The 17,517-nt window shown below is 30.0% G+C and overlaps 3 protein-coding genes across 12 annotated transcripts; 1 reads left to right on the plus strand and 2 right to left on the minus strand.

Annotated features, from left to right (window-relative positions):
* Positions 1-2,304: 2,304 nt before the first annotated feature.
* Phm (Peptidylglycine-alpha-hydroxylating monooxygenase) lies at positions 2,305-5,716 on the minus strand. The gene is made up of 3 exons (XM_083046243.1): positions 5,481-5,716; positions 4,967-5,182; positions 2,305-4,863 (listed from the first exon to the last, which is right to left on the minus strand). Exons 1-3 carry the CDS (start codon positions 5,604-5,606, stop codon positions 4,195-4,197), a joined length of 1,011 nt encoding a protein of 336 aa, XP_082902369.1. The 5' UTR covers positions 5,607-5,716; the 3' UTR covers positions 2,305-4,194.
* Positions 5,717-5,964: 248 nt separating this feature from the next.
* On the minus strand, positions 5,965-10,387 carry Arl6 (ADP ribosylation factor-like 6). 2 transcript variants are annotated; one of them, XM_083046874.1, is made up of 3 exons: positions 10,212-10,387; positions 7,170-7,349; positions 5,965-6,963 (listed from the first exon to the last, which is right to left on the minus strand). In XM_083046874.1, exons 1-3 carry the CDS (start codon positions 10,294-10,296, stop codon positions 6,752-6,754), a joined length of 477 nt encoding a protein of 158 aa, XP_082903000.1. In that variant the 5' UTR covers positions 10,297-10,387; the 3' UTR covers positions 5,965-6,751. The 2 variants fall into 2 exon arrangements, with proteins under 2 accessions (XP_082903000.1, XP_082902999.1); XM_083046873.1 differs by having other exon boundaries at positions 5,966-6,963; positions 10,119-10,387.
* LOC145941062 (BTB/POZ domain-containing protein 10) lies at positions 7,302-16,747 on the plus strand. Of its 9 annotated transcripts, XM_083046865.1 has the most exons (8): positions 9,697-9,868; positions 11,073-11,198; positions 12,394-12,519; positions 13,441-13,629; positions 13,907-14,178; positions 14,559-14,756; positions 16,006-16,267; positions 16,341-16,747. In XM_083046865.1, the coding sequence occupies exons 1-8, from the start codon at positions 9,834-9,836 to the stop codon at positions 16,480-16,482; spliced, it is 1,350 nt and encodes a 449-aa protein (XP_082902991.1). In that variant the 5' UTR covers positions 9,697-9,833; the 3' UTR covers positions 16,483-16,747. The 9 variants fall into 9 exon arrangements, with proteins under 9 accessions (XP_082902987.1, XP_082902985.1, XP_082902991.1 ...); XM_083046860.1 differs by having other exon boundaries at positions 16,006-16,747; XM_083046862.1 differs by having other exon boundaries at positions 13,465-13,629; positions 16,006-16,747.
* The last annotated feature ends 770 nt before the right edge of the window (positions 16,748-17,517 follow it).

A 17,517-nucleotide genomic window follows, 5' to 3' on the forward strand; every position in this document is an offset into this window, starting at 1 on the left:
TTATGGTACCAAAATAATCTCCAAACAATACACTATTGAAACTTATATACGATTAATTTTTGGCTCGTTTTAAAATATAGAAAACTAGATTTTTTAAGCCGCTGATCCCATACAGCGCACAATTATATTACGTATATTATACCAAGAAGTTTGTAGGCTGGTATGGTGATGGTACCATCATAATGTGCAGGCAATGTACGGTTGAAATATGTAAACAAATAATTTTTGGCGCGTTTTAAAATACTGAAAATTGAAATTTTTAAGCCGCGGATCGCATACGGCGCGGATTAATTTTACGTTTATTAGACCAAAAAGGTAGTACGCTGATATGCTTATGGTACCAAAATAATCTGCAAACAATACACTATTGAAATATATATACGATTACTTTTTGGCTCGCTTTAAACAATTGGAAATTAAAATTTTTAAATCGCGGACCCCTTACGGCGCGGATTCATTTTACGTATATTAGATCAAAAAGTTTGTAGACTGGTATGCTGATGGCACCATCAAAATGTGCAGACAATGTACTGATAAAATATATGAAAGATTAATTTTTGGCTCGCTTTAAAATATTGAAAATTAATATTTTTAAACCGCGGACCCCATACGGCGCACAATTATCAGCTGATTTCTGTCAAAAAATATTAATCGAGTTTAATGTACTATAACATTTTATTTAAAACATTATTTTATAATTTCTATTACATACTATTATTTTAAAATTTAATTAACAAATTAACGCTTTAATCAGCTGATTTCTATCAAAAAATATTAATCAAGTTGAAACAAACTTTATATAAAAATATCATTTTTTTTTATATAAAATCGAAGAATAGTGCGCGCATTGCGCGCACTTGTGTGTTGTTCTAGTGATATATAAAGTGCGTGTTATTTTTTATTGTTTTTGACTCGCATTTATGATTTTATGTTAATGATTAAGTGATTGCGCGACGAAAAAGCTAACCGTAGTGAGAAATTGTTGACTCGTACTACTTAATCTATCTACATTCTTACTTTGCGCATAATAAAATTATGATATATAAAGTGCGTGTTATTTTTTTATTGTTTTTGACTCGTATTTATGATATTATGTTAATGATGAAATGATTGCGCGACGAAAAGGCTAAAGGTAGTGAGAAATTATTGACTCGTACTACTTAATTTCTCTACATTCTTACCTTGCGCATAATAAAATTACGATATATAAAGTGCATATAATTTTTTATTCTTCTTGACTCGCATTTATAATTTTATGTTAATGATTAAATGATTGCGCGACGAATAGGCTAACCGTACTGAGAAATTGTTGACTCGTACTACTTAATTTCTCTACATTCTTACTTTGCGCATAATAAAATTACGATATATAAAGTGCGAGTTATTATTTTATTATTTTTGACTCGAATTTAATATTTTATGCTCATGGGAGAGTAATTGCGTGACAAAAAGGTTGAATTTTTTTCTTTTCTAAGAAAGATATGCAAAATCGATACTCGCATATATCAAAGTTTATTGTTGTCGCTTTTCCGCGATGCTTATTGGCTGTCAAGATTCGCATTGTGTGTTATATTCGTAGCATCGAGAGGCTGTTATCGCGAGAATTAGCAGTTTGACAGTTTGTTCAAAATAAAATTAAAAAAAATAATAATATTAGTTTTAAATAATATGTTATAATACTTTAAACTCGATTAATATTTTTGAAAGTTATCAGCTGATTTCCATCAAAAAATATTAATCGAGAATAAGATATTATAACATATTTACAATTTTACAACATTTTACTATTTTAATATTTTAACATATTATTTTAAAATTTAATTACCAAATTAACGCTTTAATCAGTTGATTTCTATGAAAAAATATTCATCGAGTTTAAACAAATTTTATATTATTTTTTAATAAACATAAAACCGAAGAATGGCGCGCGCTTGTGTTGTTCTAGTAAAAATAAAATATCAAAAGAAAACAATGCAAACCGAATGTACATTGTGCGATGAATAGAGTAACGCTGTAATATAATTTACTGGAATGTGCAAACCAAAGGCTGCCAATTCTATATATGCGTGGCGACCATACAAGAGAACGTTATTAACGTGATATGAACTATACAATGGTATCGTTCACTAGGACGACGTATTGTACGTATTATGTACACAAGTATACACACGAGCATATATTGCATATATTGCAATTACGAGAATGCATATCACGGGAGAAAGCAATGTGCTTCTTTGAAACTCTGTCCTCTGGAAATGTATTCGTTGCGCATCGCAAACAGCGTGAAACGAAAAGACAAATTTTTTGCATAAGTCGTTTATTGAAATCCATAAATTCTTATAATAATTAGATTTTCAGCGATGACCGTACGTTTATACATGTTCAAAAATAAATATCCATCAATGGTCTCGCGAAAAATACGCTGGGACGGGGAAAAAGATCTATATTTCTTCATTTAAATGCAGAAGTCGGGTAGAAATTCCTGAGCGATTGTATACATATATATACAATACATACAGTGTTTGGAGAAGACTTTTGAAGATTGAAAGAAAGACTTCTCTCTCGTTATATTTCTGGAAATAGTACTCTCATCGATTTTACATTGACATCTCGCTTCGGGAGATACGTCCTATCTAAAATAATTCTCTTCAAATAATTCTCTTATTAACCATACTGATAATTATAAATAAACTGTTTGAGATTAATTGAAGTTCTGTGCTTCAATACAATCAATATAATAATATCATTTTGATCTTAACTTTGAATATATATAACTTTACGCGTCTAAAATAAAGCTAACAATTAATGTATCGATACATTCATTAACACATTCTTCTTCTGCACAAAACTAATTCATTAATTAATAATATTTTTATTAATTATTATTAATTAATAAACCATTACATTTGTTCATAATCATTCCAAAAATCTGTTTGAAATATATGCTATAAGAAATAAATTATAAAATGCAATATCTTTCTGCTAATAATATATATTTCGGAATTATTTAAATTATATTATGTATATAACTTTTTTTTTAATTCTCATACCGTTATATTCAGTGAATTGATTATTAAAATAAAAAAAGATATATATATTTTTTTTTCTTCAATAACTCTTTTCAAAACGTACTTTTCAAAACTCTTTTCAGTTACGTATAATCGTAAATTAATCATAATTATAAATATTAATTGAAACTAGGCCTAAGTTTAACATTATCTATTTATATCACATCTGCATAGTGGTTCGGTACATATATACATACATATATGACAACTTCAATATAAAATAACATTTAAAATTAAATTTGTAATTGCCTTTAAAGCAATATATTGTAAAGTATAACACAATTATTGATTAAACCGTAAGCCATTTTAGACTCAATGTAGCCTAATTTTTGTCACAAAAATTATACATATTGTATATAACCAATCGACAACTTGCAGCATAAATTGCAATAGCAATTCAAACAGATGTTACATTATTTATAAAAATTGTCAATGTATGTCATATGTCAACATATGTAAATGTGTGTACGTGTATGTAAATGTATGTATGTAAATGTTAACATATGTCACAATTATTAAAATTGAGAAGACATATATATTATAAACTATTATAAATTAATATCTTTTAAAATTTACTCATATGTAAAATAAGTACAATGTACCCTGGTCGCAATATTCTCAATTATAATCACTTGAAAAGTACGGAAATTAGATTAATTCTGCATAATTTATGCGTAATTATTATATTTTATTTTAATAATTAAATTAATAAATTATTTTACAAAAATATTTCATTTTTCTCCAATTAAAAAGAAATTACTGTTTTTATTTTATCTTAAAAACCAATAATCATACCTTGCTAAAATTTCATATCCTCTTAATAACTTCAAAAATTATATAAATAATTCTAAGTTCAAGAAAACGTGTGTTCTACAATAACCTAAATTTATCAATATAAATAAACTAAATTTATCAATAAAAAGTATATCAATAAATAAATATGATCAACAAAAAATCAGTTGTAAAATTATATTAGGACGGCTTGATCTCCAAATATTGATTCTCACTGAATTTAAATGCATCTAAATATACAGGCTGTGGAAATGTTAGGATTCTTCCTAATTTTATATAATAAAATAAAATTGATCTATTATGTCAAAATATTCAATATCAATCGATTGGAATATTACAATATAGATGCCTCTTTGTCAGGAATATTACTTAAGTCTTGATTCCAATAATATAAAGGTGGTCCTTGAGTAAAGCAATATTTCTGCTTTAAAGGGCTATCATTCTCAACGTAATACATAATATACATATTACACATCTCATCGTCATTTGTTAGACCTACAAAGGTGGGTCTATCACGTGTATTTTCCATTGTACAACGAGATGCCAGTATATCTCCATATGTAACTGGAATGTTGTTATTAACAGGATAAAACATTTGAGGAGTTTGCGGATCTCTTTTCCCAAGTTCGATCCATTCATTATTCGGTTTTATTACATAACCGGAGACAACCTTTCCAAGTGAATGAGTATGTGTTCTATATGCAAATGGATAAATAGTCTTATTTTCTGTTATCGGACAAGAAGATTCCATGTGCACTACTTCCCTAGGTGGTATGATGCCACCTGTTCCTAACAGAATAACCCCAGCCAATTTGTTCAATGGATGTGTTGTATAATGTAAAATTACACCTGAATTATCTGTTCTACCATCCTTGAAATGATCAATGTGTGCGTAATGCACTTGTAGGACAATATACTGTATAGTAGAGTCACCGCCTACTTTAAAGCCTACCTCATCTGGTAGATCTAATTCAGGAGCATCTCTTGCCCATGCATAGATAACCTGTTTAAATAAAAGATTATTTTTTAAATATATCTATGAGATATGTAAAATATATTACATAATTTTATTAATTTTATTACATAATTTTATTAATTTTTATTACCTGTGTCCCGTCTTTACAAGGAGGTGCTACATCTGCTCGTTTATCTGCATTTACCATTTCTCCACAATTCCAAACTGACTTTGTACTACCAGGCTTGCTACATCCATATATCAGTACGTGATGAGCTGTTTCCATTGTTGCATTTGGCTCGAAACCAGTAATATAATAATTTTTGGTAAAATCTATTCGAACTGGAGTGCATAGATACAGTTCAGGCTATAAAAACAGGATACATCAGATAAATTTCTACTCCATAAAAAAGTTATTTAGACACTCAAAAAAATATAGAAACTAATATGATTTATTATATTCTTATTCTTTATCACTATGTATACAACCAATATACAATTGTCATAGAAATAAATTAAACACGATACAAAATATATTAATAATTAATATATAAATATATTAATAAATTCCATATGTTATTTTTGTACATTAAGAGAATCATATGTTATCAAATATTATCTAGACATTCTTGTTTTTCCTTTTAATAGAAAATTACAGTACTTACCTTATTCGGTCTCACGTTCGGCATAAACAGCGAGTATTTCTCTGTCTTATAACAACATGTGAGCTTGAAGAAAACCGCAAATGCGAAATAATATGTTAACGAGTGTTTTCCCATCATTTTCACCATATTACGAAGATCCCTTATCAAAGGTGATAAGGAGTCCACCTGTTAAACGCCACAGGTCGGTCGATACAACACCTGACTACATCACTACACGACGCGTGACGTAAATAGTAAAAGGTCAGGCGCAAAATTTCATTGAATCGGTGGCGACATCTTACGAAAACATATACTTTCCAATCGATTATTTTGAATTGCTTATATTTTTATATTTTTGTATATTTTGTAATTCTATTTATCTAATATTTTTCTTATCGCTGTATAATACACATATATACGAATAAATAAATATGCGTCGCCTTATAACAAAGAACGACAAAGATGAAAATCTTTAATTAAAATGTTTATTGAAACTGAATAGAAATTTCTTTATTTTGAATATTGCGATGAAATATCTCTGCGAAGCGTTGTATGATACTATCGTTACAGTATCAGTCCGGAAAATGGTTGCGGCCGCAATTATTATATATTAAAAAATTATAATTTTATATTTATAATATACATTTACGTGTTCAGCTATGCACGCCTTATCCTTTGGACGGAATTAAATTGAGCTTGCAACGATGCTTCCTAATTATACACTTTTTACCTCAATTATATCAACATTTTTCAACGCGAAGAATGCATTTTCTTTTCGTTAGAAACTTCTTGAGAACTTTGTACGAGAATTTCTTTTCTACTTCTCTATTATACCGGATCCGGATTTCGAATCGACGAACATGCAGCATGACGTTTCACTTGACATCAGGAGCGTCCTGTTTGAAGATAGGTACTTTCCGAGTAAAGCAGATCGACCCGTGATCGATTAAGTGATTGACCAATCGCAGCCATTTATTCTTTAGAGAAATGGCTGTGATTGGTCAATGACGTCATTAATCGCTCACGGATCGATCAAACCTGCTTTGTTCGAAAACGCTATGACATATCGCGTCTAGGTATATTCGTGCATCATGACTGTTGGTTCCGTAAACATTTTTAGCGCCAAATGTGAAACGCTTCAAATATGAATAAGGGACTCGTGACGCCGAGTGTAACATATTTTAAATGACATTACAGGTATTAAAATGTCGATCCGACACATTTCGTTAAAAAAGAAAAAAAAATCGAACCAGTCGCATTTCCCGTTCATACACCGATGTCATCGGCGCATTTTATCTCTTGTTAATGTATATATCGCGAATTTGATCCGTCAGCCACTCGATTGCCGGCTGCAAACCTTCGCCGGTTATCGCGTTTGTTGCTCGTATATGCCAGGGTTTATTTTGTATTCGCTCGAGTCCCAGTCCAGCAACCAGCTTCACGGTAGTCAAGGAGTCGGGTAAATCCATCTTGTTCGCCAAAAAAAGAATGGGTATCTTGCGACCTGAAACGTGTTTCGCGTCAGAGCTTCACGCAATCATTTATAAATCGCTTGTTGCATCTCCAATATAAAATGCGTGTCTCTTGTCTCTCATTTTTTTTTTCTTATTTTAAATAAATTTTTAAATTTCATTACTTTTCATTACAGGGACACCTGATACTAATTTATCAATTATCCATGCAATGAGAGAAAAGATGATGATAATATACCTGCCACATCGGGATGTTGCAAGAGCATGTCCAATTCTTCTTTCACGACAACCAGTCGTAGCTTATCGCTGCTGTCAATTATAAAGATAATCCCGTGGCAATCTTTATAATAATGCTCCCACAATGATCTATGACGATCGTGACCTGACATATCAAATGCGGTGAAATTGACATTCTTGACTGAAACAAACGACTTCGACTTATTATATATACCGAAATAAAATAAAAGTAAGTAATATATAGAATTGTATACATATATATAGAGGAAGTTTATATAAAAACATTTTTTTACAATATATTTAATTCTTGTTTCATGTACAATTTGACCGTAAGAAATTTCTGAATATCTTTTCTTTTTAAAAAAATCATTTTATTTTATGACATTCAATAATGCAGTCTCTCTAACAAGGTAATTTTAATTAAAATTTTATTATTTACTTGATCAAATGATTCATTATTAGACGAATAAAAAATTATAATTGGTCGCATAAATAACCAATATCAAAGAATCGTCTTGAAATAAAAATGCATATTTCTCAGTAATTTGAGATAAAAATATTTGAGAACCATTGCATTGAGGGTGCACCTAGTGCTACACTCGCTCCTTAAATGGCTACTCGCGATTGGCGCATACTTTTAGATTCCGGATATACGTGTAGAATGATGCACCAATCACGAACAGGCCCTCGTGAATCGCACAATGACCGGTTGCAGTATTGAATGCATCAAGTTGTCTTTTGGCGCGAGTTTTTTCAAAGTCGTTTAGTTTTGTTATTATTGCAAATGATATGCGAGTGATGTAAAATAAAAAAAATGGAAACGGCCAGTACTTCCTCCAGTAATGACGCGAATATCGAGCCGATTAATGAAGGTGCACAAATTGTTCGTCAAATATCCTAACCCTATTCAGGCAACGAAGGAATAATTTTTCGATTTTTTTGATTTTTAGATACGGAAAAGAAGAAACTGCTCCGAGAGATAAAGGATCTGGAATGCTTAATCGAACAATGCGAACGGAAATTGAACACTGTATGTTTCGCAGACGTGGAAGACCATTTAACCGAATCGCTAAGCTTGAAGATTCCTTCACGTTCGAGAGGAATGCCGAATGTCGAAGTTGATCTGCAAAATGAGCTGTATAATTTCGCCGGTTTTCGTTGCGTCAAATCCCGAAGGGAAGAGATCGTATTCAACTTTCTACCGACGAGCAAGCATGAGAAAAACGACATTTATGCGATACAGATTTTGATAAAGGATGGAAAAGGCAAGCTGGGAAAATGGGTAATGCCAATGTCGTTTGATGTGAATGACGTGCTGACCAAACTACCCATTGATAAAATGAAAAATATAGGTCCTTTTCTAAAGAGTTGTAAACACAATATCGACTGTTACATTGCTCGGCAAGACCAGTTCCTGTCATTAAAAGTATGTTTATATGTTATAAGAATGAATAGTATAAAATTATTTTCAAGCTGTATACAATATACTAACAAACAATGAATAATGTCTGTTTTAGGAACATACTTCGCATATGAAACATTGTTCTCTGCATTCTAACACGGCATATACGCAAATTATTTTGGAATTGTACAGCGTACATGACAAAGAAAATGATAAATATTTAAATTTAGTAATATATTTACTATATTATTCTCATACAGCAAGACCATATAAAATTAATATCGACACAATGGAAGAAAACAAGTTGAGCGGTGATCTAAGACAACGATTAAAAATATGTCTAAAGGAGTTCAAGATATTAGATTTACAAACAGCATTTGACAAGATTTTAACAGATAATTCTGCATTTACATGGATGCACACAGACGACAGTGACAGTCTACTAGAATTGAATGTACAGTATTTAAATAAATATAAGATTAAATGAAAATGATTTTCATCTTATGATTAAAATACATTTATTATTTTTTTTAGGACACTGGCAATTCTACAGAAGACTTTTTAGTAGAATTACAATTGAGTCGAAACAAGTCACTGAGAAAACGCAAGAGAAGACGCGAACTGCAGCGGAGGTGGAATGAAAGAAAAAGACAAAAGAATACTTCAAGAAATATTGAATCATCGGACAATAATGAGGAAGATAATCATACGCAAGCACAAGTGACACGCACTAAAAGTCCACGACAAATTTTGATAAGAGAAAAAGAAACAGAGAAGCTTCCATCCACTTCAAAACAAGAGAAAGGTTTTAGAAACCTTTCAGACGAGACGCCATTGTATAAACCTAAAGTCAGATTCAAACAAACAAAATTGAATTTTCATACTAATCAGACTACAAATTCTGGCAATTTTAAGGACGCAAGTTTTGAGTCAAAGCTACACAATGATCTTGTTAAAAATAAACTGAAGATAGCTCCGCTAGGCACTAGTACTCCACTATCTCATAGAGTCAGAAATAGTAGAAAAATATACTCATCGTCTAATTCAGAAATTGAAAACATCACAGATATTGAAGCACCGAAACAAACCGCAAATAAATTGAAAAGCCTTAAAGGTAGTCTAACAAATAAGATTGTAAAAAAGAAAACAAGATTATCACAAGATACTATTAAATCGATTGGATCATCGCCACATTTACGAACTGTGAAGACAGATCAACGCCATATGAGAAGTATGAAAAACAAAAAGATGAGAAAATGAACTATGTGTGTAAAAAGTAACAAAGCATATATCTTGTGGTAAGAAATTAGTATATATTTTCTGTTCGTTCTTTTTAAAGTATTTATATAATCTTCATTATTTTTATAATTATTTCTAACCACTTTTTTTTTTTTTTTTTTTTAATTTGATATCTTATTGCACACAAAATAAATAGAGTGCTATGTGGATTTGAGATTGTGCTGGTGCAATAATAAATATGTAACGATAGCACTAAAAGCAATTTAATTTCACATTTTGGACACTATCGCTTCTCGCAATTTAACTTACATGCGAACTTCTCGACATTAAACCCGACAGTGGGCACTATGTCTATGCAACGGTCATCCTCGCGTTTGAAATTATTTATGACCGTCGACTTACCACTGTTATTAAGGCCCACTACTAAAACGTTTACTTCTTTTTTCCTAAGACCTAGGAGATTCGCTAAACGATCGAACAATCCCATTTTCTCTCGGCGATATACGAGTTTCTTGCCACGTTTATCTGACGTCAATAATCATCCCCCGTTTATGTTGGTACCAGCCGCGGTTTAAAGGGTGGGGTAAAATCATCCCTCTTTTACACCTACATTAGAATCGAGAATTCGCATGAAAGTTTATGTTTGAGAGTCACTGACATATATAGTTCATTCATGGCTCGCGTATCTCCGTCAACGTTCGTATTGTTTCGTGCATATGATGACGTATTGTACGCAGTCATGCGTTCGAGTTCCTCGATCGAAGAGCTGTCATTGTCAGGTTAAATTGTATTCGTGCTGATTCGTACGATCTGGAGATCTGTGAGTCCACGAAGAAGCTTTTAAAGCGGCTCAGTTGGTTCTTATCGATCTCGAGCTCGTAAGTATCGTCGTTATTTGGTGATATTGTGTAAGTAAGTAATATGTATCGTTCGCATTTAACGAAAATAACGAAATTAACCTCGAAAGAGAGAGGGACAGAACCGGAGAGAAAAGTGTCGAAAGTTCAAAGGCTTATTAGAATATATAGAAATGTCACCTCGATTAACGCGCAGGATACACGTTTTCCCGTCACTTTTCACAAAATTTGATACTATTACATATTATTACTTGCAAAATAATATAAGAATGATTAAAGTAATGAATTGTCAGAAAGAACATTTTGTTAGATTAGGTTATTTTTCTATTGCAAACAAATTTTAACCCGAATATTAAGTTTGCTCCTTAGGAAATTATCAAGTGAACGTATTTTTGGTTTTTGTCAGGTGGTTTAACATGTCGAACCCGTCAGAACGAGTCAATTATATGCAAGACAGCAGTAGTGATACAGAGACTGATTACAAAGAGACTGATGGAAGAGGAAGGCATCGTTTGTACAAGAATAGACTGAGGTAAAGATCACATTTAAATTCAGAATCTTTAATCTCAGTTTTGCATTCAACGATACGAAAAAATGCCTGTGGAGTAATTTTTTATATAGATTCAACAATATATTTAGCAAAATCGTTTCAATCACAATATTACTATTAACATTCAAGGAGTTAACATTTTTGCAGATAAGTTAAATTGCACTGTGCTATTTGAACGAAAATAGATTATATCTTGCTCTAATTTCTTACAACATCTTAGATCTCTCAGCATGCACTTAGATTAGGTTTGTCCTTACAAATCTTTGTTACACGCATGCACATATTCTTAATTTATGTAAACTTACACGCATTATTCTACCAATTGGCAAAAAAATTAATTACATTTATGCGATATTCTGAATTATGGAAAATGCATAATATGCAAATTATATTTGTAATATTCGTCAATATACTTTGCTTATTGTAAATATTGTATGCATTAATGGGAATATATTATTGTGCTTACATCATACTTATATATATTATAATTTATATACATTATGTACATTATATGATAACATGTTTATATACAATTTTCATGCTATATTATGCGTTTTCTTAAATTGCACTGATATTAGTTATAATAATTTATATTTATTAATATTTAATTATTGCTCTCAAGATTTGTTATCTTTACCCCATATATGAAAAAATAAGTAAAGATAAAATTTCTTGCGCGCGTGTTTTGTATATATAATGTATTAGAGAAAATTGGAGAAATTTATCAAATTACTCTTGTGTCGCAAATTATAAAATATATATCAAAAATAGAAATTGCTTATATATACATACACATGCATATAAGATAATAACTGATAATACAATCTTTTTGAAGCGGACATTCCTTGTGCAATTTTGCACTTTGACTGAAACTGATATAATGTTTCATAAAATGCAGTGTTGTGTGCTAATTACATGAAAATTTGGATCTTACTGAATCAAATGTTTAAGTCAAATAAATAGGATTGAAATTCAATTCTTCCGCTATTGGCATGTGGAAAAAGATCTTAAGTCATTTTCTTGGATTATGAAAATTTGATTTTAATAAAATTATACTACAAAATATACATATATTGAGCATTCTAGAATTCGCGAAATAATATAGTAGAGATGTTATAGTTGCTTGTCGTAGTAGCTGATTAGTATAAGATTACGTGGTTGTTCTGTGCATGTATAGTTGTGGTGGCTCGTCGAAGCCGAAATCTTGTCTGGTACAGAGGGACGGCAGCCTTGATCGACATTGTCATTCTTTCAATTCCGGCAGAAATTCGCAGAGCACAAATCTCACAAATCAACATAACAGGTAAATGCACGTAACAGATAAAAGCAGGAAATTCCTATAAAGTTTTCTCTATTTATTATTTTTTTAACTTTTAACAGCCTAGAAAAGTTTTGAACAAAACTAAAAATAAAGAGAAAAAATGTGTAACAATATTCTGTGACAACATTTATAATTTTTATTAGTTATCTATTCATTAATTTTTTAACTATCATTATATATCAAGATTTATTATCAAAAGAATTTATTCTTTAGAACTATTTTTAATAAATAATATTTTTGTTTTCTATACATTTTTAAAGAGCATAGATATATAAGATATATATATATAATATTTTTAACAAATGGTCTCCCTCTTATATTATACACGTAATTACATGACAGTGATAATTATTAATTATTATATTTTTGATTTTTTGTATATTTTATATTTTGTAATGCTGACAAAAACAATACATTTTTATTTTTCACAAAAATGATTGCTAGTGGAAATAAATATTTATTTTTAAAAAAGTTTACAAACAATAAAGTAATTTATTTATTTATTTTTAAAAAAAATATAGCTTTTATAGTAGTTAAAAAGAATATAAATCTTTTTTATGTACATTTCTCATCTGTTTCTATTAATCTAATTTTTATCTTTATTATATTATACATGGCATATATTTTATTTAGTTTTTATGTTATTTTATTTAAATTAAAAATATATAAAATTATAAACATTTCAATTAAATAGATTGCGAATAACTTCTAGCTGTATTTATTTAAAAAAATTTTTTTTTTTTTCTCTAATAATATGCAATATCTCAAAATCACGCGACTGGGCTTCGTAAATTGCAAGGTAGGTCTCGGGAATCTCGCGTTAGTTTATGTATTTACCAGCGATAGTTTCTTACACGATATACACACATGGAAGGAAGTATCTTGCTGCATATTCTCCCTAAGGGAGATAATTAATCTTATCCCCAGGATTCGCACGAATATTGGCATCGCCAAACAGAATCAGAGTCAGAATCAAAGCAGCAGCAGGGACAACGCAATATCCGGAGGATCGGCGATGTTAGGATCTACTACCGGAGTTAGCAATCAACCAACCAGCGACGAAAGAATCACCCTCATTGTCGATAACACTAGGTATAATAGGATTTATATTATAATAGCAAATTAATAAAGTTTGTATTAAAATAATGTACATTTTTTTTTATTAATTAAATATTAAAATTTTTATACATTAATATATTAGTTAAATATGTATATAATATTAACATATTTTTAGTTAATATGACACATTATATACATGAAATATAAAGGGCACTAATTAATTTATTTTTTGTCCTTTATTCGATTAATTAATTAATTATTTTTTCTTTATTAAATCCATTCATTTAATCTGTTTTATTTATTATTTCAGATTTATTGTTGACCCAGCTTTGTTCACGGCGCAGCCCAACACAATGTTAGGTCGCATGTTCAGCTCGGGAGTAGAATATGCACAGCCTAATGAACGCGGTGAATACGAGGTCGCCGACGGCATTTCTGCCATGGTTTTTCGCGCCATCTTAGAGTACTATAAGGGCGGAGTAATTCGATGTCCTCCGACTGTAAGTGTTCAAGAATTACGAGAGGCCTGCGATTATCTGCTGGTGCCCTTTGATGCTAGCACGGTGAAGTGCCAAAATCTCAGTAAGTGTTATAAAAAATTTATATTGTCATTAATTTCATATCCTAAGGACATTTTATAAGGTATGAGATTTTATGTAAAATTGTGTATTTTTTATTTATTATATATTAATAATTAATATAAAATACATATAACAGTAACAATAAAAAAATTAGAAATGATGAAATATTAATTAATATTATAAGTAAATAAAAATTTTTTGCATATTAATTGCAAATTAATAGCTTAATTAAAATTGAACCAATTCAAAGATTGGATTAAGCAATGCATTGAAAAGAACTGAATGTATAAACACTTATATAAGAACATTAAACGAGCAGGAAACGATTTATCTTGCTTGTAAATTTTTTAAATTTAAAATGCGTATTTATTATTATTACAGGAGGATTGTTACACGAGTTGTCGAATGAGGGTGCGCGTTGCCAATTCGAGGTGTTTTTGGAGGATCTGATTTTGCCATTAATGGTGAATAGTGCGCGACGTGGTGACCGCGAATGTCATATTGTCGTCCTCCTCGAGGATGACGTAGTCGATTGGGATGAAGAGTATCCTCCCCAAATGGGCGAAGAATATTCCCAAAGTAAATAAACAAAATTTTTAAATGTCTTGAGATATTTGGTATATGCACATCTAGTTAGATTGAGAACTCTGCTGTAAAAAGAGATAAAATTTTTGAATGATTAATCAATCAAAGTATTATATGTCAAAGTTTTTTTTATTGATAATTAAAAACATAGTTGTTTTATTTATTATATAATAATTTTGGATATTATATATCGGATTTACAATACTTATCTCTTAGCTAGCTATTTTTCGGAATAGCAATTTTACTTATCACAATAAAAAAGTGGAAATTCACGCTACCACAGAATATTCATAATTTTCTGTTTTATAATTTCGTAATTATAAAATTATAATATATTAAAGTTTAGAAGTTAAAAATTAAAAAGTTATATAGATATAAATTAACAGCTTAAAATTAGAAGATTATATAGACTAATTATATCTAATACTTGGCATATTATGTATCTTATTTAAAATAGATTTATCATACATTTTGCGGAAGTTTTTAAATTTTTATTTGCTTGTTTTCATTGCTTGTTACTTTTGTAAAAAAACTCACGTAACTGACTATGAGTAACCTTCAGAAGATCTAAGAAGACATGTGCATTTTTTTTATTTTTATTTTTTTTAAGTTATAAAATGCAACATGCGTTAACCTTGCACGTTATCATAATTACTCTGTGTTTAATGGAAAATCGATTAACTTGGCCTTTGAAAATGCCTAGTCTCCATTAGTTCCACTTATTTTCTTCAATAATGAAGCTCAAGCTAACTTGCGATATTAATACGACCCTATAATATGCCCCATATTTAACGCTGTACACTCACAAAGTGCTAAAACATTTATGTATAATCTAACTAGTAACACATAAACATTAAACATAACAAACATAAATACAATAATACCTGAATAAAATAGTAAATATAAATATATAAATTATATTTATATATAATATTCTTAAAAAATTGAAATTTATTGAGTCTTAATGTATGATATTTCAAAATTAAATATGATTTCATTGAATTATTTTTTTAATTTATTTATTTACTCTTTTGTATTATTCTATCTCTTTCTTTAAATCATTATTTAAATATATTAAAAATTAATTTGTTGCATTTTTATAAATTGAAATTTATTGATATTGTCTTCCTTTTTCTTTTCTGTTGTTTTTTTTTTTTTTTTTCCTAAACTAAAATTATCAAATCCCACATTTACAAACTTTATACACATATTATTCTGTTTCTTTTTCTCTTTTTATCTTTAGCTGTCAACAGTACAGCGATGTATCGCTTCTTCAAGTATATCGAGAATCGAGACGTGGCCAAGCAAGTAATGAAAGAGCGCGGTTTGAAAAAAATTCGTCTAGGCATCGAAGGCTATCCAACCTATAAAGAAAAGGTGAAGAAACGCGCTGGTGGTCGCGCCGAAGTCATTTACAACTACGTTCAGCGACCCTTCATCCATATGTCTTGGGAGAAGGAAGAGGCCAAAAGTCGTCATGTCGACTTTCAATGTGTTAAGTCAAAGTCAGTAACAAATCTCGCTGAAGCCACAGCCGATCCCGTTTTGGACGCCGCTGGAAATCCTATGCTTCTTCAGGTTGCTGAAGGACCCGTTCCTCAATCTGAAGTGGTTGGACTACCTATGGGTTCGGATGCTGATGTGGACGGACCTATGGGATCTGGCGATCAAGACTTGGGCCCGCTACCGTCTGACGAACTACCGTGAAAAGTGGAAATAAACTAAGATGAGATTTAGGGATCTTAAAGGAGATCCTGAAAAAGTTTTAATAAAAAGCTTTATGGTTGAGAAGAAATCTTCAAACAAGATATTTAAAAAAAAGATGCTTAAAAAAGATCATAAAGACAATTTTTGAAAAGAAGATTCTTTAAGAGGAACTTGTGATTTGAAGATGACCTTTGAAGAGAATTATGTACGATTATCTCTGCCGGCTTTGAAGACTGCAATGCATTGAATATCGCAGAATCACAGACACATTGGACTCTTGAAGTGCATTGAATTCTGAAGACTTTGGAATACATTGGATTCTGAAAACAGGTATCTTGAAACTTAAAGAAAATCATTTATTGAGGTAATTTTTATCTTTCTAATATATCACAGAATCCATATAATTCAGTATAAAAAGTCATTTAAATTATATATAAATTTATATATAAATATATATATGTATATATATATATATATATAAATTATATATAAAAGTAAACTTGATTATTCTAGTTTGTGCAAACAAGATTCTATTTTTTTTTAATTTTATTATTAAATTTTTTTTTTACTATTTTTGAGCCTTTGGTGATTTCAATATATGACTCTATTGTTGAGCAAATTTATTAATATCAAAAGAAATTAGCATACATTGCAATCTTTATGATTCAAATTTTTCTTGTTTGGGATTTGTACAATCCTAATGAAAAAAAGATTTATTGTAATAGAGAAAGGAAATGTTTTTTTAATTGATGATATGAATAATATGGATATATCATTTTCTCTATCTTTTTACTATACATGGCTTTTCGGAGTTATGACCATGTTTAAAAAAAAGACTCATTAAAATTAAAGATAGATTTTTTTTCGTCTAACACCTCTCTCTCTCTCTCTCTCTCTCTTGTGATATAGCTCTTCTAGATTACGTTTAACACATTAATTTAAAGGTGCAGACTGGTGTTGTTTCTTTTTCCTCTTTTTTGCGGTTTTTGTAATATATAAAACGTTTATAGATTTACGATCTTGTATTACGCGAGTACGCTATATCGAT

The sequence above is a fragment of the Prenolepis imparis genome, unplaced genomic scaffold, assembly GCF_030444845.1.
Source record: "Prenolepis imparis isolate NDT839.2.m4 unplaced genomic scaffold, iyPreImpa1.0 SCAF_9, whole genome shotgun sequence".
Taxonomy (NCBI): domain Eukaryota; kingdom Metazoa; phylum Arthropoda; class Insecta; order Hymenoptera; family Formicidae; genus Prenolepis; species Prenolepis imparis.

Bases quoted from the DNA above. Each gene is read 5' to 3' on its own strand.
- Phm (XM_083046243.1), bottom strand. From the start codon at position 5,606: ATGGTGAAAATGATGGGAAAACACTCGTTAACATATTATTTCGCATTT. The intron at 5,183-5,480 runs GTAAGTACTGTA...CTGTTTTTATAG, and splicing joins CGAACGTGAGACCGAATAAG to CCTGAACTGTATCTATGCAC. The intron at 4,864-4,966 runs GTAATAAAAATT...TTATTTAAACAG, and splicing joins CTTGTAAAGACGGGACACAG to GTTATCTATGCATGGGCAAG.
- LOC145941062 (XM_083046859.1), top strand. From the start codon at position 7,983: ATGGAAACGGCCAGTACTTCCTCCAGTAATGACGCGAATATCGAGCCG. The intron at 8,595-8,685 runs GTATGTTTATAT...TGTCTGTTTTAG, and splicing joins ACCAGTTCCTGTCATTAAAA to GAACATACTTCGCATATGAA. The intron at 9,025-9,104 runs GTACAGTATTTA...TATTTTTTTTAG, and splicing joins ACAGTCTACTAGAATTGAAT to GACACTGGCAATTCTACAGA.
- Arl6 (XM_083046873.1), bottom strand. From the start codon at position 10,296: ATGGGATTGTTCGATCGTTTAGCGAATCTCCTAGGTCTTAGGAAAAAA. The intron at 7,350-10,118 runs GTAAGTTAAATT...CGTTTGTTTCAG, and splicing joins TAATGTCGAGAAGTTCGCAT to TCAAGAATGTCAATTTCACC. The intron at 6,964-7,169 runs GTATATTATCAT...AACACGTTTCAG, and splicing joins GCAACATCCCGATGTGGCAG to GTCGCAAGATACCCATTCTT.